This window comes from Oncorhynchus mykiss, chromosome 7, assembly GCF_013265735.2.
Source record: "Oncorhynchus mykiss isolate Arlee chromosome 7, USDA_OmykA_1.1, whole genome shotgun sequence".
In the NCBI taxonomy this organism is placed as follows: Eukaryota; Metazoa; Chordata; class Actinopteri; order Salmoniformes; family Salmonidae; genus Oncorhynchus; species Oncorhynchus mykiss.
In genome coordinates, this window is record NC_048571.1 from 58,665,179 (window position 1) to 58,690,257 (window position 25,079).

Below are 25,079 nucleotides of genomic sequence, written 5' to 3' on the forward strand. Positions count from 1 at the left end.
AAGCATACCTCATCTCCCACCTTCTTCCTGGTAACGAACACTGAGTTCTCTACAGAACCTAAATCACCACATTAATACCCACTGCTCTACCTCATCAATTGCTTCCTGTACCTTCCTGACTATTATGGAACATCTCTTCCCCTCTTCCATAAGGCCCCATCATCTGCAACTAACGACCTCCAAATATCCGTCTGTACCTGAGAATAAACATCATTGATCATGATTGAGAACAACAGAGGACTAATCATGCTCCCCTGTTGGTGTACCGTTATCCACCAGGTAGCTGCCTGAAATGATGGGGAAGTCTCTATCCATTTGAACGTTCTTCCTTCTACCCCCATAATATCAAGCTTGATTAAATCAATGGGGGTGACTTGGTGAGATCTATTGTTAGTTTTGGTTGCTTTCTTATAAAACTCATGAAATATCAGTTGTTAGCTAGCTACAACTTCTCACACCTGGTCTCTTACATGGTCCAAGATCCCATGTGGATCAACCAGTGATTTATAAATGCAGGATTGCTGATGCTACTGAATATACTGGCCATTGAGAACACAGTTTCTAAACATACTGTACAGTCTTTGATGAGATCCTTTGAATCCACCTGTTGGCCATGTTGGCAGTCCTCCATAGGAAGTCATTGAATTCTACAGTATTTAAATTAAATGCTTCCAGGAAAAAATGACATGTATTTAAGTTTTTTTTGTTGTTATAGTGGGGACAGTAATATTATCTCTAAAAAATTATACTTAAAAAAAAAAAAATCTATATGTTTATGTTTAGCTCACATAATATAATGTAAAAGTAAATATGCATGCATAAATGTGTCTGTAATAGAATAAACGTGGTAAAAACAAATGTAACCTTAATAAATGCATTTCTATAGCTTCCTAAAATACTTTACAACGGTGGGGGAGTGCCAAAATGAAGGCACTGTGGCTTCAACACAAAGCCCCCAATTAGTCATCTAGTGTATATCTAAATCTTCAGGATCAACATGCAACAATGCACAATTAAATTACCTGTCACCTGGTTAATTTCTTCCAAGCATGCTCTCAACATTCATCACCATTCAGATCTGACATTGTTCAATATCTGATTTTTAATGCTGAACAATATCTTAATGTTATTAACATTTTTACTCTGTGTGCTGTATCCAATGCTTAGTGTGTGTCAGGTGCCTTTATCTGAGGGAAAGAGTGTGCAACAGACAATATCAATTCTGCACAAGAAGTTGGAGCAGTTAGGCGCTGTGAAGCAGGAAGATTTACTGTGGACTGTGAGACTTACCATGCCACAGGAAATGCCAGGGGTAACTAAAGTTGCACTGCAAATCTATGACATAAACTAAATTATCTGTCATGTAATTCATCAGACTACATCCTTCAACTACCCACAACAGCCACCTAATCTTTATTTTCTCCCTCTTTGTCTCTGTTTGTCACAGGCCAGCCCACCAAATTCCTGTATAGGATGCATAACTCAGAAACAACCCTGAGCTGCTTAGCCCTGTTTGAAGGGGGTCCCTGCCTGACATGCTCATGGCTAAGTTGAAGAGCCACTTCCAGAACGCCAAGAGGCACAAGGTAGAGAGCCGTGGCTCCCACCACCGCTATTATGATTTCCTGATAAAAGTTGGTGCGGTAATCAAATCAAATTTTAATCAGTGTCCAGGGGCATTTCAGTAGAGGTGAGTGATCTGTACAGCGAATGAATACAAAGGAGGGTATAGGGGATGTTCGATCTGTCTCACTTTTTCTAAACTGATGTCCATTATCGAATCTCTGTGTGTTTGTTTTGGTAGTGTACTGTCACGACTTCCGCCGAAGTTGGCTCCCCTGCCTGTTCGGGAGGTGCTCGGCGGTCGTCGTCACCGGCCTACTAGAAGTTGGCTCCCCTGCCTGTTCGGGAGGTGCTCGGCGGTCGTCGTCACCGGCCTACTAGAAGTTGGCTCCCCTGCCTGTTCGGGAGGTGCTCGGCGGTCGTCGTCACCGGCCTACTAGAAGTTGGCTCCCCTGCCTGTTCGGGAGGTGCTCGGCGGTCGTCGTCACCGGCCTACTAGAAGTTGGCTCCCCTGCCTGTTCGGGTGGTGCTCGGCGGTCGTCGTCACCGGCCTACTAGAAGTTGGCTCCCCTGCCTGTTCGGGAGGTGCTCGGCGGTCGTCGTCACCGGCCTACTAGAAGTTGGCTCCCCTGCCTGTTCGGGAGGTGCTCGGCGGTCGTCGTCACCGGCCTACTAGAAGTTGACTCCCCTGCCTGTTCGGGAGGTGCTCGGCGGTCGTCGTCACCGGCCTACTAGAAGTTGGCTCCCCTGCCTGTTCGGGAGGTGCTCGGCGGTCGTCGTCACCGTCCTACTAGAAGTTGGCTCCCCTGCCTGTTCGGGAGGTGCTCGGCGGTCGTCGTCACCGGCCTACTAGAAGTTGGCTCCCCTGCCTGTTCGGGAGGTGCTCGGCGGTCGTCGTCACCGGCCTACTAGCCACCACGATCCCTTTTTCGTTGTCTGTTTGTTTTGTCTTATTAGTTTCACCTGTGTCCTGTTGTATGTGCTTAATGAGCTTCCTTATTTGAAGTATGTGTACCCGTCCTTGTTTTGTGCGGGATTGTATTTGTGTTACGTGTGTGCGTTAGGTAGAGGTGTTTATATTTCTGGACTTGGCACCCTGTGTTTTGGGTAGTCACATTTACTGTCTGCGCCCTGTATTTTGGGCTTGTTTATTTTTGTGCCATATTAAAGAGCATCTTTTCCCAGTGGAACTCTCTGCGCCTGATTCCTTCCTCACCCACCTAGTCCCGCGTGATATGTACTGCAACTGTATGGTCCCTGGGGACTGCTGGAACCTGATGAAAGAGTTAATGCAAAGCTTCCTGGGCCCCAGCATCGTGGAGCTGCCTTCTGTGTTTGCCACCATGCTTGAGGGCCTCTACGCGCCAGCGTACTGTGTTAACACCATGACCCAGTACCTGAAGATGTTCAGCAAAGTGTGCAAACAGCAGGTGCTCCCAGGGACCACACTCTGTCACATGCTTCATAGACATCAGGTGTAGAGTAACTATGAAATAATTACTTAAGGGTCCTTTTCCAACAATGCAGAGCTAAAGATAAGATTAAAATAAAAAATATAACATAAATAGTGACACAGTGAATAACAAATAAAAATAACAAATAATAAAATAACATGGCTATACCCTGAGTGTACAAAACATTATTGCTACCTCAATTACCTTGTACCCCTGCACATCGACTCGGTACTGGTACTCCCTATATATAAGGAGTACCAGTACTGAGTCCATGTGGAGGGGTACAGAGTAATTGAGGTAGCTATGTACAGTACCGTACATATCGGTAGGGGTAAAGTACTAGCAGCAGCATATCTCACTGGTCATCCCCAAAGCCAACACCTCCTTTGGCCGCCTTTCCTTCCAGTTCCTTCCAGTGCTGCCAGTGACTGGAACGAATTGCGAAAATCGCTGAAGCTGGAGACTTATATTTCCCTCACTAACTTTAAACATCAGCTAACTGAGCAGCTAACCGATTGCTGCAGCTGTACATAGCCCATCTGTAAATAGCACACCCAATCTACCTACTTCATCCCCATATTGTTTTTATTTACTTTTCTGCTCTTTTTTACACCAGTATCACTACTTGCACATCATCATCTGCTCATCTATCACTCCAGTGGTAATCTGCTAAATTGTAATTACTTCGCTAATATGGCCTATTTATTGCCTTACCTCCTCATGCCATTTACACACACTGTTCTATTGTGTTATTGACTGTACGCTTGTTAATTCCATGTGCAACTCTGTGTTGTTGTTTGTGTCGCACTGCTTTGCTTTATCTTGGACAGGTCACAGTTGTAAATGAGAACTTGTTCTCAACTAGCCTACCTTGTTAAATAAAGGTGAAATAAAAATAAATAAAAAATATGTGGTGAGTATGAAAGTGTGTGAGTGTGGTGTCAGTATGTACATGTTATGTGTGGGGTGGTAGGTAACCTAGTGGTTAAGAGCGTTGGATCAGTAACCGAAAGGTCTCTGGTTTGAATCCCTGAGCCGACTAGGTACACAATCTGTCAAAGTGGCCTTGAGCAAGGCACTTCACCCTAATTGTTTCTGTCTACTAAAGTGTGGGTAGAGTCTAGTGTGTGCATAGTCAGAGTTAGAGCAAAAAAGGGCCAGTCCAGGTAGCCATTTGATTTGCTATTTAGCAGTCTTGTTTAGAAGTCTTATGGCTTGGGGTAGAAGCTCTTCAGGGCCCTGTTGGTCTCAGACTTAGTGCATTGGTACCACTTTCCCTGCGGTAGAAGAGAGAACAGTCTGTGGCTGGAGTCTTTGACAATTTTTTGGGCCTTCCTCTGACACCGCCTGGTATAGAGGTCCAGGGTGGCAGGGAGCTTGACCCAAGTGATGTATGGGGCTGTAAGCACTACCCTCTGTAGCTCTTTGCGGTTGAATGCCAAGCAGTTGTCATGCCAAGCGGTGATGCAGCCATTCACCACCTGGGGGCGGCCTGTCAGGAAATCCAGGATCCAGTTGCGAGGGAGGTGTTCAGTCCCAGGGGCCTTAGCTTAGTGACTTTAAAAAACTTTTGCAAAGAGTAAATACAAAACTCTGTTCATAACATATTCTAGTTTTGGGAACAGAAAACTGTATTGAGATCAAATGTTTAATCGATGAGAAAATGTGCAGAATGTCGACCAAAATGAATCTCGTTCATCTTCTCCCACTGCCGGCAGTGGGCTCCCTCTTACTAACATAATTGGTAGTGAGTGGAAACGCCAACCCGGTGCTTCACTTTTATACATGCAGTGAAATATCAGTCTGTTGTTCTATCTGTGTTAGTGATGCGCTTTGAGGGCACTATGGTGTTGAACGCTGAGCTGTAGTCAATGAACAGCATTCTCACCCAAGTGTTCCATTTGTCCAAGTGGGGAAGGGCAGTGTGGAGTGCAATAGATTGCATCATCTGTGGATTTGTTGGAGTGGGTCGGGGTGATGGTGTTGATGTGAGCCATGACCAGCTTTTCAAAGCATTAATGGCTAAAGCTGTTTGTGCTACAAGCGGTAGTCATGTACAGGAAATTCTTTATGGCAGCAGGAAATGTATGTACTGAGCATTAGTACAGCAACTCAAACTGTTCAAAGGCTTTCACAACCACTGCAAGGAATATCTCATGCTAAAAATTAGATTAGATCAAAACCGTATTGAAGTCTGACCTCTTGACAGAATAATTCTGTCCCAAATGTCTTGTGGATTGTCTTTATGAGTAATCGGTTTGAAGAACCTACTAACGTTGTATCTGGAGTGTATTCATTAGATACTAACGTTGTATCTGGGGTGTATTCATTAGACGAATTCCGTTGCAAAACATTTGGTCTGTTGTAAAACGTTTTGCAGCGGAAACCGTTTACTCTAGGAACCCAAAGGGAACAAACAGAACGAAACTGGGAGGGCCCTACATAGATTTGACTAATACAAACTATCGTTTTCGTTTGGAGTGAACGGTTTCTGTTGCGAAACTTTTGCAACAGAATCGGCGTAATGAATGCACCCCTGGGCTTTATGGTTCTACTTATAGTTGGTCATTTTTATAAAAATGTCTGACAAAACACTAAATAAACATTTTTGTAAATGTCAAATTGATTATGTTCCTCATTAACCATATACATATTTTGTGTATATTGTCGCTGGTCTTTTTCACCAACTACAGTCAGTCATGAATGGTTTATTGGTGACTATTTAAGCTGTTATGAATGGGAAAAGCATGCCATACTAATGAATTGAAATAAATCAATGATTGTGCTAATAATAATTAATCAGTCTCCAGGTGAAAAGCCATATGCCTTGTAAAAACGGCATTGGGTTTACCAACTGAGCTCAAATAATGTGGACTGCGGTGGGTTTACTGCTCACATCTTTTCACGACCAATTTAATGAATGCCACCTCTTATACCAATGTAAGCTCAAGCTCAACGGAAGAGTGATCAGCTCAATCCAATCAGAATGAGTTGATTCCAGGACTGATATGGTTCGGTTGTCTCGAGGTTTGTGACAGCTTTCGCGTATAGACGATGGCGGTAAATAGAAGCATTTTTTTTTACTAATACATCAAACCGTTCTTTTTTTTTTTTTAGATCAAGTAGCTAGCTACTGACATTGTCAACCTTAGAATTGTAGGGGTTCATAACGTTAGCTAGCTATATTGTATGTTTTCTCAGAATGTGTGACTTTATTCTAGGTTGACCTCCCGGTGTTTTGTTTGAAGATGTACTCAAAAGTTGATATCAGACACAGTTATCTTTGTTTACATTGCGGCTCCGTGGATGCTAGCTATTTAACAGGCAAACGTCAGTGATTTTTCCGTCGTTGTCAATCACATCAACCCGAATTTTCGCAAGAAAGTGGGTTTCAGACCAGTCTTTGTTCTGATAGCAAGCCTAGCTAGTAATGCTAGCTAGACACCAAGCTATTGATTGTGTATTTGTCTTAAATTGAAGAAAGTACACTCCAGTATAGGGACACAATTATGAGGCGAATGACATTTTCTTTGTCATCAAATAATGTGCCTATTGTATCATTAGCCGAATGATTATCAAGAAATACAGTGCATAATGGGTAACTTGGCTAGCTAACGTTACCAACAAGTAGCTAACTAGCTATCTGTATTGCCAATAGTATTGGCGAGCAAGCTGGCTTTATAACCAAACAGGCAACAATGAGTTCGAGCTTGCTACTTCATTAAATGAACAAGAACACACTCTAACCCGCTTCGGGTGGATTGAGTAACTAACGTTGGCTACATTTTCATTGTGTTACAAGCCGAGTGGCCACGTTATGGCAAAACTGGTGCCATTTGGCAAGCCATGTACCAGGCGCTAGCTAGCATATAGCACAGTTTGATATCGAGTCCATTGATTGGTCGCCAACCCAACGCATGTTGTCCAGTGAGGCAAACTTTAGAAAAAATGTTAAATACAGTTGGACCCCTTTGTTTGTAATCATGGATAAATCGATTGGTTATTTGTCAGACTTGCTAACTAGTCAACGTGTTACCGGCTAAACTCAATTGCGTAACATAATTCTTTGTTTATAAGCAGTGTTACATTCTCCTAAGAAACTGAACAGCAGAATTTAACACTGACTGTAAAATGCCACAGTTAGCAAGTTTATATGCTTTAATTGGTTAGAAACATTTGTTTTGCTACAAAATGTGCCTCTTTGCCTGTAAATGTAAAGAGCTAGCTATATAAGCACCATTTCTTGTCCTGCTTTGTATACTCTGTTTATTCAGGATTCGGAATCAGACATGAGTGAAGCTGACTGAATGCACCTGGGAAGGGCCCTTTTCATATGTCGAAGGAACACTGACTTACATCAGCACACAGTGTTTTTACAGTAAGTAAAACAAGCCTACATGGTGAACAAGTTCATGTTCTTGGGCCTTAAAATCCTTTCCGCACGCTACACCATTTTAATTTCATATAGAGAACACATTTTTGCATTTGGCATATCTAAAATGAAGTGGTTGAAATATGTCCCTGTGATGTACTGAAGTGTATCTGTTTCCCTCCTGTAGGATGAATTGCTGCTTGGCACAGGGGCTTGTGTCCTGACGCTGTGGGCAGGCACATGTGCATCTGGAGAGATGGACCGCTGTAAACATGTGGGACGCCTTCGCCTGGGCCACGACCACTCCATCCTCAATCCACAGAAATGGCGCTGCGTGGACTGCTGCACCACCGAGTCCGTGTGGGCCTGCCTCAAGTGCTCCCACGTGGCCTGTGGCCGCTTCATGGAAGAGCACTCCCTCAAACACTTCCAGGAGTCACGTCACCCCCTGGCCATGGAGGTGCGGGAGCTGGACATCTTCTGCTTTGCCTGTGGGGACTATGTGCTCAATGACAACGCTGAGGGAGACCTCAAGCTCCTGCGTGGGGCACTGTCCACTGTGCGCAGCTCTGGCAGGCGCTCCCTGCGCTCCTCTGCAGGGGGGGACTGCACTTCCTGGGTGGGCGAGGGCGGGCCTCAACCAGCCATGCAAACAGCCCTGTGGCACCGCAGGAAGGTGCTGCTGGGGAAGATGCTGCGCCACTGGAGGAGCCGGCAGCAGGAGGAACAGAACCAGCGGGAGGAGAAACTTGAGCAGGAGAAGGAGGAGGTCCGGCGCCAGAAAAACGAGGTGAAGAGGAGACTCATGGGAGAGTTTGACAATTTGCAGCCGAGGAAGAGTGCCAGGCTGCTCACCCAGGCTCCTCGCTCAACCATCACACTTATCCCCCTGAAGTTCCGTGACCCTCCGGAGCGTCTGCCTCCACCCAAGAAGCCCTCCCTTCTATCCCTGAAACCCCCCAGCAATGGCAGGACTCGTAAACTCAGAGTGCGGAGGTACTACTCCCATAAGGCAACCCATCGGAGACTGGCCCCGGGGGTCACAGGGCTACGCAACCTTGGGAACACGTGCTACATGAACTCTATCTTACAGGTGCTGAGCCACCTGCAGAAATTCAGGGAGTGCTTCCTCACATTGGACATGTGTGAGACTGAGGAGCTGCTGGCCAAGACCAACCAGGGTGTGGCAGGGGGTGTGGTTGGTGGTAGTGTAGCCACACCAGGCTGCCCTCTGGGACGTGGCATGGAAAAGACAGGCATAGGGGGTCTGCCCACGGGCAGCAAGCAGAGCTCGCCCCCCTGCCTAAATGCAGCAGAACTGGTACAGCCCAAGGAGCCGCGCTCCTCCACCCGCCAGCAGATGTCACTGTGCCATGAGCTGCACACTCTGTTCAGGGTCATGTGGTCAGGCCGCTGGTCGCTGGTGTCGCCCTTTGCCATGCTGCACTCTGTGTGGAACCTGATCCCAGCGTTCCGTGGCTATGACCAGCAGGACGCACAGGAGTTTCTGTGTGAGTTGCTGGACAAGGTGCAGCAGGAGCTGGAATCAGAGGGCAGCAAGCGCAGGATCGTCATCCCCATCACCCAGAGGAAGCTCTCCAAGCAAGTGCTCAAGGTCCTCAACACCATCTTTCACGGGCAGCTACTCAGCCAGGTAAAGGTCTCTACTCATTGACATGGCAATTGTACATAACACATTAATTTAGGTTTGACCTTCGGCACCCTATCATGGCTAAAGGTAAATCACAAGGATGTTTAAGCTCTTTCTACTCTATAGCATTCCCACTTTAGACCATGTTTTCTCCACTCTTATACTAGTTGATTGCTGGATTTCACTCCAGGTGAGCATTCTTTTTTAAAGAGATACCTATTGCTTGTTACACAGCCTTTTTTTTTATACGTCTCAAGTCAAGCAGGACAATAGTTGCTCTCCAGCACCAGGACTAAGGCTTGTCGGCTCTGTCAGATTTGAACTAATAAGCCCTTGGTAAAATGTTTGCTTGGTTATCCCTGCATCTGTCCAGGTGACGTGTCTGTCCTGTAAGCACAAGTCGAACACGGTGGAGCCGTTCTGGGACCTGTCCCTGGAGTTCCCAGAGCGCTACCACAGCACGGAGAAGCGCTCGGCTGCGTCTCTGGCCTACCAGCGCAGCTGCTCCCTCACTGAGATGCTGGCCAAGTTCACTGAGACAGAGGCCCTGGAGGGCAGCATCTACGCCTGCAACCACTGCAACAGTTAGTACTGGGACAGAAACAAATCTGTCTGTTTGTGGAATAGACAAATCTTCCTGTACTGTGTTTTTCTATAGTTATTATTTGGCTATTTGACCAGAGTCATGAAATCGAATAATTGTTTTTGTCACACGCTCTCATAAACAACAGGTGTAGACTAATCATGGTTAAGGAATTAGGCCTATTGTGTGTTTTTTCATTTTGGGCCAGATTTTATTTGACAAACTAGTCAATTGGTGGATAATTAAAGTGAAACTTAGTTTGTGTTTTCGGGTAATCACAATATAGTTCTGCATTTTCTGGGTGATCCCATTCTATACCTCCGTCACACAAATGTTACACGTCTGTGATATGTATGTTTTATAATTGTCAGGGAAAAGACGAAAGACGTCCCACAAGCCCCTGGTTCTGTCAGAGGCATGTAAGCAGCTGCTTATCTACCGCCTACCTCAGGTTCTACGGCTGCACCTCAAACGCTTCAGGTTAGCCCCTGAACTTTAGTCCGTTTTGGTCATTCAGAGCGTTTATTACATCTGCAGGAAGCCTTTCTTTTCACACACCCAGTTGGTCTACTGAATTTGAAGACTTTGTCTGCTTACACAGTCAAGATTTACACCCACACTTTCTGTTAGTTTCTTAAATGTATGTTGCATGTTAAAGTACAATGTCATCTTGTGGTTTAGTTGGTATGATAGATTTTGTTCTGCAAAGGGATGTCTTGTAACAGTGACAACCGTAAGATAACCAATCCCTGTTGTGACAGATGGTCAGGCCGGAACCACCGGGAGAAGATCGGCGTCCATGTGGCTTTTGACCAGGTTTTGAACATAGAGCCCTACTGCTGCACAGACTCTGGCCAGTCGGTCAACAGAGAGGGCTACATCTACGACCTGTCTGCTGTAGTCATGCACCACGGAAAAGGCTTTGGCTCAGGGCATTACACCGCATACTGCTACAACACCGAGGGAGGTGAGTGGGACCAAGATACCAGAAACTGGCATCAAAGCTAACAACTCTGGCTTAGAATAGCCTAACTGGTACATTTTAGGTTGATTTTTGTCATGTTGTGGACATTTCAGATTTTGAAAACATTGGGTTTTGTATAGTACAGTTGGTTCTCATAAACAATTGGCTCCGAATATAACCTGATACTGTGAGATTACATGAGTTTCTGTTGACTGTAGGTGGCACAGTTTGCCAAACTGTAACCAGCCCTGTGTGTGTTTCCAGGTTTCTGGGTCCACTGTAATGACTCCGAGATGAATGTGTGCAGCGTGGAGGAGGTGTGCAACACTCAGGCCTACATTCTGTTCTATACCCAGAGGTCTGCCTAGACCCATCTCCCTCCCACATTTACACCCTACACCAGGGTGTACTGTCTGCCTGGAGTCAACAACCAGGCCCATCTGCCAAGGCCTGGCCTGTGGGACCGAAACCCACATCTGAGTTTGTTTCCTAGAGGTCTGCTTGGTCATGTTACACTCCCATCTACTAGCTGTAAACCAGGATGTAGCCTAGTTGTGTGTCCAGGCTTGAAACAACTCAGCCCACATTCGTTGAGTCTGGTAGGCTAACAGCCATGTGAGAGCTACTGAACGTTGTAACACAGGGGAAGGCAATGTTGATCCTGGAATGTGGCAGTGTCAGCAATGTTTTTTGCTCTATCCAGCCTCAAGACCAGCTTTTGATGATAATGATGAATTGCATATATGGTTAGTTATATTTTTCACCTGGTGTCAAAGTGCTTTACATTGTATAGGAGGTAACTTACCTCGTCCTCCAATGTTTATCTCCCTCCTGGGTTGATGAACAGCAGCCATTTGGAATGGAATCGGAATCCTCCTGTGGCTCAACTAATGGAGTTTTTCATTGTGGCTCAGCAGCGGAGATGATTGCTTGCGTCAGGTGTTTCAGAGCCTGGGTGGATTACGAGCCTGCAGATACTATCAGACACTCCAGAACCAATGTTGCCTAGCCTACCTCTGTTCTGTATTCTCAACCACAATGAGATGTCAGCCAAAAGCATTTGTCTCTAACCCAGTTGTCATCTGTATCTCACTATGACCTCTTGTTCATACACATTCTGCTGTGGATATCTCAGGCTTAAAGGCCTTGGTCTGGGCCAACGGAATGAACAGGGATAGATGGTGTGTAGATATTCCTGTGTGTACTCGGTTTCCCTACGTTGAATGGCGGTATTGGGTTGTGTGGCAGGCATCCACTTTGAAGATGGATGGAAACTATTGAGCCAACTGGCGTCATGCTGCACCTTTATGGAGGAGGGGCTTAGCTTATTGATCCAATGATCAATTGGCTTCTGATCTTTTAATGACTTCTGTATCCTGTGGCAGCTCTCTTCTCCTACCTTAATTGTAGAGGCTAGTTTGGGCTCTGGTTGGAGTTCGATGTATTGTATGTCTGTTCATGGATAGAAATAGATGGAAGAGTGAACAAAGGACTGAGAAATTGAAGAGTGTGTTGTTGTGATAGGAGAGGTACCCATTTCACGAGTGGATCACATGCAAGCAATATACGTGTGACATCATGACATGAAATCAAGATAAAATCAGGAATTCTTCAGCTTTGTAATACAATGTCTTTTTTTCTTCTACTCTGCTGTTTCTATTTGGGGTCTTTTTAAGTTAAATTTTCACTGGGCAGTTACTTTAAGTTATACTGAACAAAAATAGAAACGCGACATGTAAAGTGTTGGTGCAATCTTTCATGATCTGAAATAAAAGATCCCAGAAATTTTCCATAAGTGCAAAATACATATCTCTCAAATGTGGTTCCCAAATTTGTTTACATCCCTGCTAGTGAGCATTTCAACTGTGCCAAGATAATCCATTCACCTGATGTGTGGCATATCAAGAAGCTGATTAAACGGCATGGTTATTACACAGGTGCACCTTGTGCTGGGGTCAATGAAAGACCGTTCTAAAATGTGCAGTTTTGTCACACAACACAATGCTACAGATGTCTCAAGTTTTGAGGGAGTGTGCAATTGGCATGCTGATTGCAGGAATGTCCACCAGAGCTGTTGCCAGAGACTTGAATGTTCATTTCTCTACTGTAAACTGCCTCTGTTATTTTAGAGAATTTGGCAGTACGTCCAACAGGCCTCACAACTGCAGACCAAGTGTAACCATGCCAGCCAAGGACCTCAACATCCGGCTTCTTCACCTGTGGGATCGTCTGGGACTAGCCAACCGCACAGCTGATGAAACCGAAGAATTTCTGCACAAACGTTCAGAAACCGTCTCAGGGAAGCTCATCTGCTGGCTCATCGTCCTCACCAGGGTCTTGACCTGACTGCAGTTCGGCGTCGTTACTGACTTCAGTGGGCAAATGCTCACCTTCGATGGCCACTGGCACAATGGAGAAGTGCGGTCCTTTCTATTTTTTTTTTATAAGTATCTGTGACCAACGGCAGCATATCTGTATTCCCAGTGGTGAAATACATAGATTAGGGACTAATTTATTTTTCAATTGACTGATTTCCTTTATGAACTGTACTCAGTAAAATCTTTGAAATTGTTGCATGTTTCTTTTTATTTTTGTGTAATATTCTGTTAACTCCTATCCAAATAATGTTGACCCATTCTATACTTGTATTGGTGGCCGAAGCATAAATTGAAAAAAAAAATACTTTAACAACCCCACCTCAAACTTGTATTAAGAGTTTCTAAACTCAGAGGCTCAACATCACGAGGTCCACCAGGTCGTGGAGGTCCACGAGGTCGTGGTTTTGAGAAGCCAAATGAGAGAAGTGAAAAATTATTCCATGTTTGCACAACCTAGATTCTATACAAATGTCTTAAGTAGTTGAACATGCTATTACTCCTACCTTCTGAAAGTGACAAACTGATGTTTTCATTTTTATCAAGAAAGACTTTATATCGAAGGAGTGCCTTTGATTTTGACGGACTGCAAATACGCAGTTCAGCGCGAGATGACCGTTAGACCCGATTACATGTTTCTACGCATGAGCTATGCGAGCCGACATCGCCTACAAGTGTAATCGGGGATTTCTATTGGGAAAGCAGTTTTTTTTTGCATATCTTCATACTGTACTGTCTTAGTTTGTATCTCAAACAGACCGTTTAAAAAATGTCCTCATAGAACATGTAATCTCCCTGAGGTGGATGAGCTGGCCAATCAGCGGTCCACTTAATGACTGGTATACGCCCACACCATTCTGTTGTTGGGTTCCGTCCACACCTTTCCAACAGAAAAGCTGCTTTTTAACACTTAATTCGAATTTTTTAGAAGGACATTTATTTTACTCATATTGTAAGTATAGGTCATATTTCATAGAAATGCTGCGCAGTTACTTTAATAGTTTGCCAGGTAATGAAGATATATGGGACTGCTGGTCTTGATATGAATCAAATAAAAAAATAATTTGTGAACTGTTTCAACTTTTACAATCTAATGACGATGAATGTCTTACTTTGAGGTCAGGTATGGCCTTTCCATTGGCCTGTCATGATATCTTGGGTTCAGTCATGTATTGTAAAAACACCTGTTATCAATGTAATAGTCAAATGGGGTTTTGCCGGACAATACTGATTAAAAAACAAGAAATGACATACATTTTTTGTGTGTTATTTGCATGTATTTTGTCCATGTACTACCTGCTTCAACCTCTTACATTGGTGGACTGTCTTAATTTCTAAGCTGGGGGGGGGGGGTATATAAGATGGTTATACCATGGATCATTTAGCTATTTGATTTTGAATTTTAAGGACCCTTTTAGGTATCATTATTTGATAAAATATTGAATTTGGCCTTTATTACAGTAATAGCCCAGAGAAATGCATTGAATAACACATTCATAAATGGCAAAAAAGACAATCATAAGGAATAAGGTTTTACAGTGTCTGTCCTAGTTCTGTGCCAACAAAAATAAAGGCTTAAATATGTCCCAAAAAAAACAAATATTTCCTGAGCTTTCTTACATCTCCTAGAGATTTCTCTCCTAGAGAAAGCTCAGGAAATATTTAAGCCTTTATTTTTGTTGGCACAGAACTAACTCCATACTTACATTCCCATTTGTATGGTTTATCTTCAGATGAGTCCAAGACTTTGTGGGGATCGTAGAGTTAAACGGAGAACACCATAGTGTTTGTGAGAGTTGCCCTTTTCCATAGTGGGGTCATTAGTTTGTAGCCCAAACAGTTCGGACACTACAGACAGAATTTGGCACATCAGCAGTACCGACATCAGACGAGTCTATCATGTTCATGAGTCTCATCTTTCCTTATTAGTTTTGGACACTTTCGTGAGAAGACTGATTTTTTGGGATGTCTCATGGTCTGACAAACACTGTTGTAGCTCAGCCATCTTCCACCACAGATGCGGAAGGCTGACATAGGAGGAGGCGGTGGATTGAGACGCAGCCAATGCAAAAAAACACATCTAGTTTATACTGACGGATTATGATGGGGATCTTTTTCATTGAGTTAATTAGATTGACACATGGGATTTAAACTATGTCTGTGTTTCTCACAATATTAGTTTGTGTTTCTCGAGAGAACGGTGCCACTGTCAACACTCATTTTTCAGGTTCAGTCAAGTTCTTGATTTTGGCGCAGTGAAGACTTCCCTTTTACTGTCCACAAAATAAAAAATATACATATTTTCCACTAGGAGGTGCCTTTGTGCTGCTGAAACTTACTATGTGATTGTGACTATTTTACAAGACATACATTGTGTGTACAAAACATTAGGAACATCTGCTCTTTCCATGACAGACTGACCAGTTGAATCCATGTGAAAGCTATGATCCCTTATTGATGTCACCTGTTAAATCCACGTCAATCTGTGTAGATGAAGGGGAGGAAACCGGTTAAAGAAGGATTTTTATGCCTTGAGACAATTGAGAGAAGGATTGTAAATGTGTGCCATTGAGGGTGAATGGGCAAGACAAAATATATAAATGCCTTTGAATGTGGTGTGGTAGTTGATACTAGGCGCACCGGTTTGAGTGTGTCAAGAACTGCAACACTGCTGGGTTTTTTCACACTCAACAGTTTCCCAGACCCACTACCTAAAGAACATCCAGCCAACTTTATACAACTGTGGGAAGCATTGGAGTAAATGTGGGCCATCCCTGTGGGATGCGTTTGACACCTTGTAGAGTCTATGCCCTGATGAATTGAGGTTGTTCTGAGGGCAAAAGGGGGTGTAAGCCAATACTAATGTTTTGTACACTCAGTGTATTTTAGCATACTTCAGGGTCTGTCTGATGGTTGAAGCCTTTCCAAAGAAATCCTCACTAAAAACCTATTGGCCTCTTTACTACATCTGACAACCTTGACAACTCTTAATTTTTTTAGGGCTCAGTCTTAGCCTTTGAGAGTTCCATAGTTTATTTAGTACTGTTGGTAAGAACAGTAAACTATTACATTTTGGCAACAGAACCAACCTAAACGTGTATTCCTTCAAGCATTTGAAATTCAGTTGTGCAGAGTTGGTAACCTCTCACCCAATCACATATGAGGATTAGCAGTTTTACTGAGCCAGTGAATAAAAGTGAGAGAGGGGGGCAGTTAAGTGTAAATAATGCTGTAATCCACAGGATTAGTGGGTGAATATTCAGTTGGGCTGGAACTGAATACATTTTTAGACATATATAACACATATTTTAGCCCCCACTGACTGAAATGATGGACACAAGATATGTCATAACTTGATATAAAAACAACCTTTAGCTTGAACCAGGCTAGAATAAAATGTTGAAGGGGGGTTACATTGGGATTTTATAGGTTGTGGAACTCTATTTGACATTTGTAGTAATTGTTTCATAATGAAGACCCAACTATCACAGATTACTTACCATATTATATTCTTCTCCACTCTCAGTACTGTTAGATATACATAGTTGCATGCAAATGATCCTACTTTCCAATATCATGCAACATTAGCATATAGTTTAAGAATGTATTTATTAAGAATGCAACAGAGTTGTGATGGATTTCGCAAACTGGATAGAAATATGGAAGCAATGGTCTAACATGCCTATGAATCTGACACTACATATATTCTTAGCTGCTCTACAACAACAGTGGTTATAAAATAGCATTGATGCTCAGAATAGATTATAGATAATTTAGTAGTTTTGATGATCCATCTCACCAGATTACTTTCTGGCCCTCAAATTCTTCTTTACATCGCACATAAGACACTAAAATGACTGATACACCAAAAAAGGTGTAGTTTTAAACACCAGAAGAGATTGAGTTGACTGTTTTAAAAATAATATGGAGATGAAAGTTTAAAAAAAACATTTAGGTAGAAACTGTCTACAGACAACAGAATGTTATTAAGTCCAAAGAGTATTTCTGTTGGTGTTGGAATGCTACTCATGCCAAGTGCATCACACAGGTATAAATGCACGTGAGGACATGCATGAGTAGTACATACCCTAACATTGAGCAAAAAAACAATCTTTTTGCTTGGCCTTGTCCTCCAAATATACAATTGGCTCAACAAAAAGGTAACAGCAAACATGGTTTAGCAAAGACAAAGTATAATTTGTTCTTTTATCCATTTTAATTTTTAAGTGTAGACCTATACTAACATTAGAAAAATGTGTCAAAGAATTTCAACATGAATTCTCGAATTGTAATTAGGTCATAGTGACTACAGTACAATGGCGAGTTGACACCACTAGATTGGTCATGAGAAAGAGCAAATGCTTGAGTTGCCAAGCGACCAGGCAGATAGTTCCTCAGGTTCCTTGTCATGGTAATCACCATAAAACACCCAACACTCTTCCTTAAATGTCTCTCTCTCGACCATCAGTCAACCAGAAATGCCCCCCCCCCCCCCCATCCGAAGGAAGTCTTCGCCAGTTGCTTTGTAAAGAAATGTTTTGACCTTTCAACCCTCTTAAGTACGACTCTCTGAGCATAAATCCTATCAAAAAAGTGCACTGGTTCTCTTTCAGAAATATGAGTTTTGTATTCACGCTCTCTGAGTTTCAGACTGTTAGAGTGTCTAGGGCAGCTCAGTGAATCACTCTGGTCCCTCTGTCCACATCCTGGTCATTCAGACACAAGGGCGTGGGTGATTGGCTGTAGGAAACTCAGCTGGGCATTAGCCACAGCTCCAGGAAGTCCCAGTGCTTCCAAAGGATGAACAGAAACAGGGCCAGCATGACGGTGGTGGCCACCCGCGCTCGGGTTTTCATGAGTGGGGTGATGAAGTTGGCCAGGGTGGAGACGAACACCAGCACTACGGCCATGAGTGCCAGGATGATGTTGATGAGTTTGCCCAGCAGGGCGCGGGCGTTGGCGTTCTCCACGCCCTCCAACTGCACCACCTGCTGCTGCTGCTGCTGGAGCTCCAACTTAGTGATGCGGGTCAGGCACGACTCCACCGCTTCCTGCAATGTTACAACTGAATTAGGGGAACAAGGCTCATTTCTGGAGTCATACTTGTTTATCTACAGGAAAAGTATCATAAACTGTAAATCCAGGTCTCTATCTCTCTACCTGTATGTCTCTGGCTCTCTCATAGGACTGGTAGGCCACTTTCTCCTCCATGCTGGCCAGCTCTTGTTTCAGATTAGTCATTTCGTTTTGGTGCAGCTCTGTCAAGTCATTCAGCTGCTCTTCCAGTCGCTCATACCTAAACAGAAAGAGATTTTTTTAAAATGTATAAGGCAGAGCCGGTATAATTTAGACCAGCGGAGTAAAGACCAATTCAACTAATTAGAGAAAGATTTGACATATTTATGCAATTTTCAAGGCGTCACTCCGTTTAATTTAAGGAACAGTTTTATACATTAAAACAACTACTTCTGATCTTGACAAAACTTGAAATGTACAAAATCTGTAAAAGTTCCCTTGACCTTTTTAATTATCCTCATGAATATCATTCAGCATAAATCATATAGTGTAAAAACACTGAACATAATTTACACTGCTGTACTGAAACAAGCTAAAAGCAAAGCAGCTTGTTTCAGCAGTTAGTGTGAGATTGATGTATACTACCAACTCTCATTCGATGCTCTGTGTATTGGCCTAGGTGTTGGTCTGCACCTGTATCTCTCCTCCTGCAGGCACTGGTTCATGTAGGAGTAGTCACTCTGCAGCTGACTCTTCATGTCCTCGATGGCATCCTCCATGTGGGCCTGGCTGGCCTTGATCTCCTGCAGGCCTTCCAGCAAGGCGTCCCAGGAGCTGTGAATGTGGTGGTGGTGGTGGTGGTGGTGCCCATCCAGTCTGGGGCTCCCCAGGCCAGCCTGCCCTTGCCCCGACATCCCACCTCCTACCCCAGCCCCGCCTGAGTGACTGCCTGCCACTGAGCCAGAGGTGGCACTGGAGCACTCGTCGTCGCTACCGTACTTGGGGCTGGAGACAAGGGTGGCACTGCCACTCAGGGCTCGTTGAGCGGGCGCGTCCTCCGAGTGCCCTCCCACCCCGTCCTCTATGAGGTGGGAGATGTTGTCTGCACTGCCAAATTTGTTGCGGATCAAGCTGGCGAACTCCCGTGGCTTGGACACCACAGCTCCTTTGACCCCTTCTACCCCTCCTTTGACCCCATCCACCATACCCCCGCCAAAGCCATGGAACCCGGCTCGTACATTGGCCCCCATGTCCTTCAGCCCCTGTTGCATGTCCCGCAGCACATCCTTAGGCTGACGGGCTGGACCATTCTATAAGGAGGGTAGAGGGAGGACAGGGGATGGAAGATGAGAGGGAGAAACAAAAAAAAATGGGATAGATTGACAGGGTGTAAAGGAGTAGCAGATGCATGGGTGGATAAGTGGTGAGAGAGGGATGGAAATTAAAGTGGAATGGTGGAGGTGACACAACAGAGCAGGGAGATAGGAGAATATAAACATACTTTAGCAATAAGAGGGCATAGTCAGAACAGAACCCTCAGATAATGTACCTAGGAATAGGGTTGGGCAGGTTTATGATAGCACCTATACCAAGGAATTTTGAAATACAGGAGACATTATTTCCAATAATGTGGAAACAGTTTCTTTAAAATGTCAATATTTGTACTTTTTAAATAAATGAATGTGTGTATTAGTTGAAAGATAAAGCTAATCATTCTTATTTGCTTTTCTACAACAACAAAACATCTTTAGATAGTGAGTGAGTGACATCTCATGTCATGTTCTACAAAGCCAGGTATTGAAATAGGTATTTTCAACAACCCTTTATTAAAGGGAAATTCCACCAAAAAATGATCTTTTGATATTTGTTTCATTAGTTCATTGTTGACATAGTCCCAAAAATGTTTTGCTTGTCAGCACTCAAGTGTTAAAGATATGTAACTTTCAAAATACATAAATACTCCAGGGACGATTTCTATATTTAATTCATAGGGTAATGTGGATATGGCCCAACCCTACTTATCAAGTGACAACATGTATCATAACGTCAGTGGAGGCTGCTGAGGGGAGAACAGCTCATAATAATGGAATGGCATCAAACACCTGGAAACAATGTGTTTAATGTATTTTATACCATTCCACTGACTCCTCTCCATTCATTACCATCCCCAATTAAGGTGCCACCAACCTCCTGTGCATCACCTCAGAAAGCAGCAGTCAGGGTAAAACATTCAAGTGAGACAAACACATTACATTCCAAATGTCCCTTAGGAACAACTGAGCCATGGAGAGGAGTCATCATCAGTCATGAGATGGAACCAGTGTGGCAGGAACCAACAAACACACACACACACACACACACACACACACACACACACACACACACACACACACACACACACACACACACACACACACACACACACACACACACACACACACACACACACACACACACACACACACACACACTCACCTGCTCTGTCTCCTTCAGCTTCTTGTGGTAGTGCTCTAGCTTTTTGTGCAGGTGGGCGATGGTCTGTGCAGACTTCTGGTTCTTCTTCTCAAACACCTGTTTGATGCGCGAGGCTTGCTGCTTGTCTGCGTTGTGGGCCAGCTTCAAGTACTCGGCTACGTTGTCATCTCTTGCCTCCTGTTCTATCCGAATCTGCTCAGTTATCTTCAGGATCTTCTGCTGCAGGTGCTCCAGAGCGACCCGCGTTCGCTGAGGCTCAGAGACCCCTTCAGCCCCTCCAGCCACAGTCCCCAACCCGGCCACTGCCCCCGCCCCCACACCCACCCCAGCCCCATCCAAGCTGATGTTACCGTCAGAGCCGCCATGGCTGGCTGAGGGGGGCAGGCCCAATGTTGTCACTTCGCTTTTATCCAGCTAAGCAGGGACAGGGGATGGGGGAGGCAGAGGTGACAGAGTGCGCGGACAGGGAGAAAGTGGTTGCCATGATTGATGTGAAGTCAGCATCGCAAGGTAAACATGATCTTTAAAGCAGAACACCCATCACAATGACAGATCTAGTGACTGTTCTCTTTTCACAGACTTTCCCCCAGATCCTTGGCATAAGACTCAGACAAAGTTACTGTGTTACGCCTTAAAAAACAGATTTTTTAGTGCATACTGCTAAACTGTGAAAAACTATTTTGGCGCATGAATACCCGATGAATGTGATGGTGATAATAATGATGGTGATGATGATGGTTAGGCCTAAGACAACGATGAATACTGTGATTATTAGTTCAGAAATCTGCACCATCAATGTATCATTCTATCCCTTTTAAACGTGTGTAATGTATGATCTAGTGGTGTGATGCTGCATGACATAAACATGGGGGAGTACCCTCCCACTTCTGCAACGTGGCAGGCAGCTCAACAAACAATGGAGGTCTAATCTCCCTCAGTGTGAATTCTTAACATCTCACTGAAAGACACAACCATCTGTGGACTGTTTAAAAAGGGTAGAAAACATCTAGTTGTTTCTGGGAGTGGGAATTGTTGTGTTTTAATTATTACCCCATGTCGCCCGGGCAGACATCACAACACCACTGTCACCAACCCCAGCAGACAGGAACCAGGGCAGACACCACACATATCTCAGCAAGCGCTGCCCTAATTCATCTAGTCAGGCCACTGAGGCTTTATTAGGATTGTATTAGCATGTAAACGAGGTCTCAGAGGAGCCACAGTGCCCTGCACTATTTCCCAACAGATCCACTGACAAGCAGGCGACAATTTTAGAAAGTAGGTTACAATCAGGTAGCTGCATTGAAATGGAGGCATGTGATTTTAATGGACGAATGACTGCAGGCACTACAATACCAGGCTATTCATCTATTCCTTTTATTTCAATGAGAGAAAATGGAAAGCGTATTATGTTACAGACTGGATGAAGGGAAGAAATACACAATGTTCCTTCCTCTCTGGATGGATGGGAAAAAATACAACAAAAATAACACACACACAGATCCAACAGTGTGTGTGAAAACACAGGGTTAGGTCCACGGTGGGTGAGGCTCCTGGAGACAAGAGCAGAAGCAGGGAGATAATCATAACAGACGGCTATGGCGTGAAAAAAAGGGTCTTCACATGAGGAGTATACACGCACTGCGACATGGGTGAAATGAGTGATGGGTGTCAATGAGAATGGAAGTAAACACTAGAGGATGATGAGACAAAACCAGTGCAGTGACAGATTAATTTGGGAACGTTACCATACTGTTTAATCCAGGATTGGCAGTGCCACTGCAGGTCTGTGTTCGAGGCCCATCCTTCTCCTCCACTTCCTCCTTCTCCTCCTTCCTCCCCCCTGTGGTCACACGAGACCCTCTTTCCTCAATGTCTCTCCCCTACCCAATATCTGCCTATCGCCTTACCAGAGCTTCATGCTCCATTGTTGATAACAAAGATGTCTGCAGCCTCCCTGTCTTCCTCCATCTCTCTCTCTCTCTCTCGGTGTCTCTGCTGTTGCTCTCTTTCTCCCCCTTTGTATCTTACGCTTGCTCTGTCTGTCTCTTTCTTTCGCTCCCTCACTCTCTCTCTTTCCCCTTCTCGCTGTCTGAGTGCAAATACTAGCGGTCCTGCTCTATCACGGCTGTGTGAGCAGAGGCACAGATGATGGAGGGAGAAGGGAGGGGGGATGGGGAGAATTTAGCGCACGCGCGCAGGTGCCTATATGTACTGAAGCCAGGGAAGCGGAGAGGGGGAGGAAGGGGGGACGGTAGTACAGCAGGGCTTGTGTCAGGGCCTATTGCAGCCATTTCATCCCTTAAACCCTGAATATACACCGCCTCACGCATGTTAATGGAGGGCTGCTGCAGTGGTTTACAAAGAATGTGGATCTACGGCCAGGCTTATAAAGGAGTGCCCTATCTTCTCTGTCCCACAGTGCAGCATTATATAGGCAGATGCAAAATGAAAGCCATTTTCATAAAAAAAAGTTAAATAGAAATAGGCCTACACACACCGGTTATAGGAATGCTTGGTGAGGGTTTCCAAAACAGAGAACTAATAATAGTCTCTTTGTGATGGACGGGTTCATATTTGATGCCCTTATTTATTATATATGTTTATTTTTCTCTTGGTTCTCTCTAATGTGTTGGGAGGTTGTTGGGTCTGTAGGGATTTGGAGGGTTGCCATGAGCTCTCCTCAGACTTCCTTGGGGAAAAGCTCCACAGATACATTATGTCTCACACAGCCATGCTTCCATGCTCAGCTGTATTTATGACAGAAGGAATTTTCATTGTGGGTTATTTATGAATAAGCAACATAAATCTTTTTCTATCAACATTTGTATTTATTTTCAATAATAGACAATGCACACATACTGGAGGGTCCAATCACAGATATCAGCAATCATGACAATCCACAAAAAAACAAAATTAAGTTTCAAGAGCGATATAACTATTTGCAAACTGTCAAGAGTTTACGCCATAGTTACAGAGTACACAACGTTATGATCTTACAGGGAGAAGTAGGAGTTAACAAAACAATTTCATCATGGTATATTACTGTAGAAGAAAATGTACCCCACCCTCTCCCTCACAAAGTAGGTGAATAAATGTTTTAATTGAAAGCATTGTTAAGATCTTTTGGAGTTTGTCACAGTCCATCACACACTTCAACTGTGGTGGCCCAAGCTTTGTTTATCACAGCCATTGACCGCTCTATACGAGCAATGTCTTGAAAATATGATTATTGTGGATGTGATAACCACCATAAAGCTTTTGAACTTATCACAGAATAGAATTGTTGATGATTGATTTCGCCCAATCTAGATACACCTGGGTTCCGTAGAGGTCTTAGTCTACATCGCCATTCCTAGTTGCAAGTTAATCATTGATCAGAAGTGAGGCGCAGAGCAGAGGCATAAGAGCACCTCACACAACAAGAAAATGCATTTTGAGACACAACATTAGAACCATGAGCAACACAAAGCAGGAGGCCATTGCTCTTGCAGCTCCTGCAAACACAATGGATGAAAAGAACAGCTGCCCCCCCAACATCTGGACTGAACTCCTGGCTGTCAGAGACATGGTAGTGGAGCAACGCTTGAAGCTGAGTAACACAGATGCCAAGTTGAGAGCCACCAAGGGTGTGGTGGAGAAACTCACCATAGTTAATGAAGGTACAGTAAGAGATCAACTCAACTACTGTCTTTGGTTGGTTTTATTTAATTTATATCCTTCAACATTATTTCTGTCATTATAGCCATGGAGGCCAGGCTGAAAGTCAGTGAGGGCTTGGTAGCGGGGCTGAAGAAAGAAATGTCTGGTACTGTAATGCACAAAGCAACATTTTGATAATCATTCCCTTTTGGTACTTTTTGGTAAGGGTCCCTGCCCTGTGTCCACAGAGAGGTCAGCGGTGGTGTTCTCTTCTGCACTGGGGAGCACCATAGGGCCTTATAACAATCACACCACTGTGGTCTTCAAACGAGTCTCACACCAACATCGGTGGGGCTTTTGATTCCTCTACTGGTATGTATAGTATATGTGTATATGTGTCTGGGTTCGCATATGTCAAATGATGCATGCTATAAATTGTAACAGTGGGTATGCACTGTACATCTTAATCTAAAGTAAAAAGTACATGTTATACAACGGGTGGGTCTAATCCTGGATGCTGATTGGTTAAAACCGCATTCCAGCCATTGTCTATTACACAAGTTACCACCTGGTAAATCTATGACGTTGAAATGCCTGTTTACTCTGTTCCATCTTTCACGGCCCCTCCTCTGCATTGCAGGGGCGGTTCCTCCTGCAGGCAGAGGAGGGTCGTTAGTGATTGGAGTCACCTGGGCTCAGGGTATTTAAACTGCTTCATTAACCACTTTTGTCTCTCTCTCTCTGCTCCTCCAGGTATGATCCGGTTTTGTTTGTTCCTTTGTAGTTTTACGTAGTTTTCACTCCGTCATATTCACACACACAGATTCACGCATCCCTGCACTTTACATACACTCTACATTATGATACTTTCACACCTCATTCCTTTTTCTTTGTTTAAAGTTAATAGTTTTGGGTTTATAATAAAGAACCTTTTTGATTGGCCTATACCTGTTGTTCGGGTCCCCTCATTTTTGCCACAGGCTA

At 44.1% G+C, this 25,079-nt stretch overlaps 2 protein-coding genes and 1 pseudogene across 5 annotated transcripts; 2 read left to right on the top strand and 1 right to left on the bottom strand.

The window, feature by feature from the left end:
- The first annotated feature begins 363 nt into the window (after positions 1-363).
- LOC110528982 lies at positions 364-3,073 on the top strand (annotated as a pseudogene).
- Positions 3,074-5,884: 2,811 nt separating this feature from the next.
- Positions 5,885-12,376, top strand: LOC110528081 (ubiquitin carboxyl-terminal hydrolase 49). 4 transcript variants are annotated; one of them, XM_021609874.2, is made up of 7 exons: positions 5,885-6,077; positions 7,292-7,395; positions 7,577-9,043; positions 9,414-9,624; positions 9,995-10,103; positions 10,385-10,590; positions 10,852-12,376. In XM_021609874.2, the coding sequence occupies exons 3-7, from the start codon at positions 7,646-7,648 to the stop codon at positions 10,953-10,955; spliced, it is 2,028 nt and encodes a 675-aa protein (XP_021465549.2). In that variant the 5' UTR covers positions 5,885-6,077; positions 7,292-7,395; positions 7,577-7,645; the 3' UTR covers positions 10,956-12,376. The 4 variants fall into 4 exon arrangements, with proteins under 4 accessions (XP_021465549.2, XP_021465553.2, XP_021465552.2 ...); XM_021609878.2 differs by having other exon boundaries at positions 5,885-6,044; XM_021609877.2 differs by lacking the exon at positions 5,885-6,077 and adding an exon at positions 6,108-6,401.
- Positions 12,377-16,552: 4,176 nt separating this feature from the next.
- LOC110528082 (transmembrane and coiled-coil domains protein 2-like) lies at positions 16,553-22,616 on the bottom strand. The gene is made up of 5 exons (XM_021609879.2): positions 22,202-22,616; positions 20,454-20,867; positions 18,672-19,288; positions 18,123-18,258; positions 16,553-18,013 (listed from the first exon to the last, which is right to left on the bottom strand). Exons 1-5 carry the CDS (start codon positions 22,202-22,204, stop codon positions 17,714-17,716), a joined length of 1,470 nt encoding a protein of 489 aa, XP_021465554.1. The 5' UTR covers positions 22,205-22,616; the 3' UTR covers positions 16,553-17,713.
- Positions 22,617-25,079: the final 2,463 nt, after the last annotated feature.

What these genes read in the sequence shown, in the direction of transcription:
- LOC110528082 (XM_021609879.2), bottom strand. An exon ending in AGCTGAAGGAGACAGAGCAG is followed by an intron (nt 19,289 to 20,453) that starts GTGAGTGTGTGT and finishes CCCTCCTTATAG; the next exon opens with AATGGTCCAGCCCGTCAGCC. An exon ending in CTGCAGGAGGAGAGATACAG is followed by an intron (nt 18,259 to 18,671) that starts GTGCAGACCAAC and finishes CTTTCTGTTTAG; the next exon opens with GTATGAGCGACTGGAAGAGC.
- LOC110528081 (XM_021609874.2), top strand. Translation starts at nt 7,646, where the DNA reads ATGGACCGCTGTAAACATGTGGGACGCCTTCGCCTGGGCCACGACCAC. An exon ending in CGCCTGCAACCACTGCAACA is followed by an intron (nt 9,625 to 9,994) that starts GTTAGTACTGGG and finishes TATAATTGTCAG; the next exon opens with GGAAAAGACGAAAGACGTCC. An exon ending in CTGCACCTCAAACGCTTCAG is followed by an intron (nt 10,104 to 10,384) that starts GTTAGCCCCTGA and finishes CTGTTGTGACAG; the next exon opens with ATGGTCAGGCCGGAACCACC.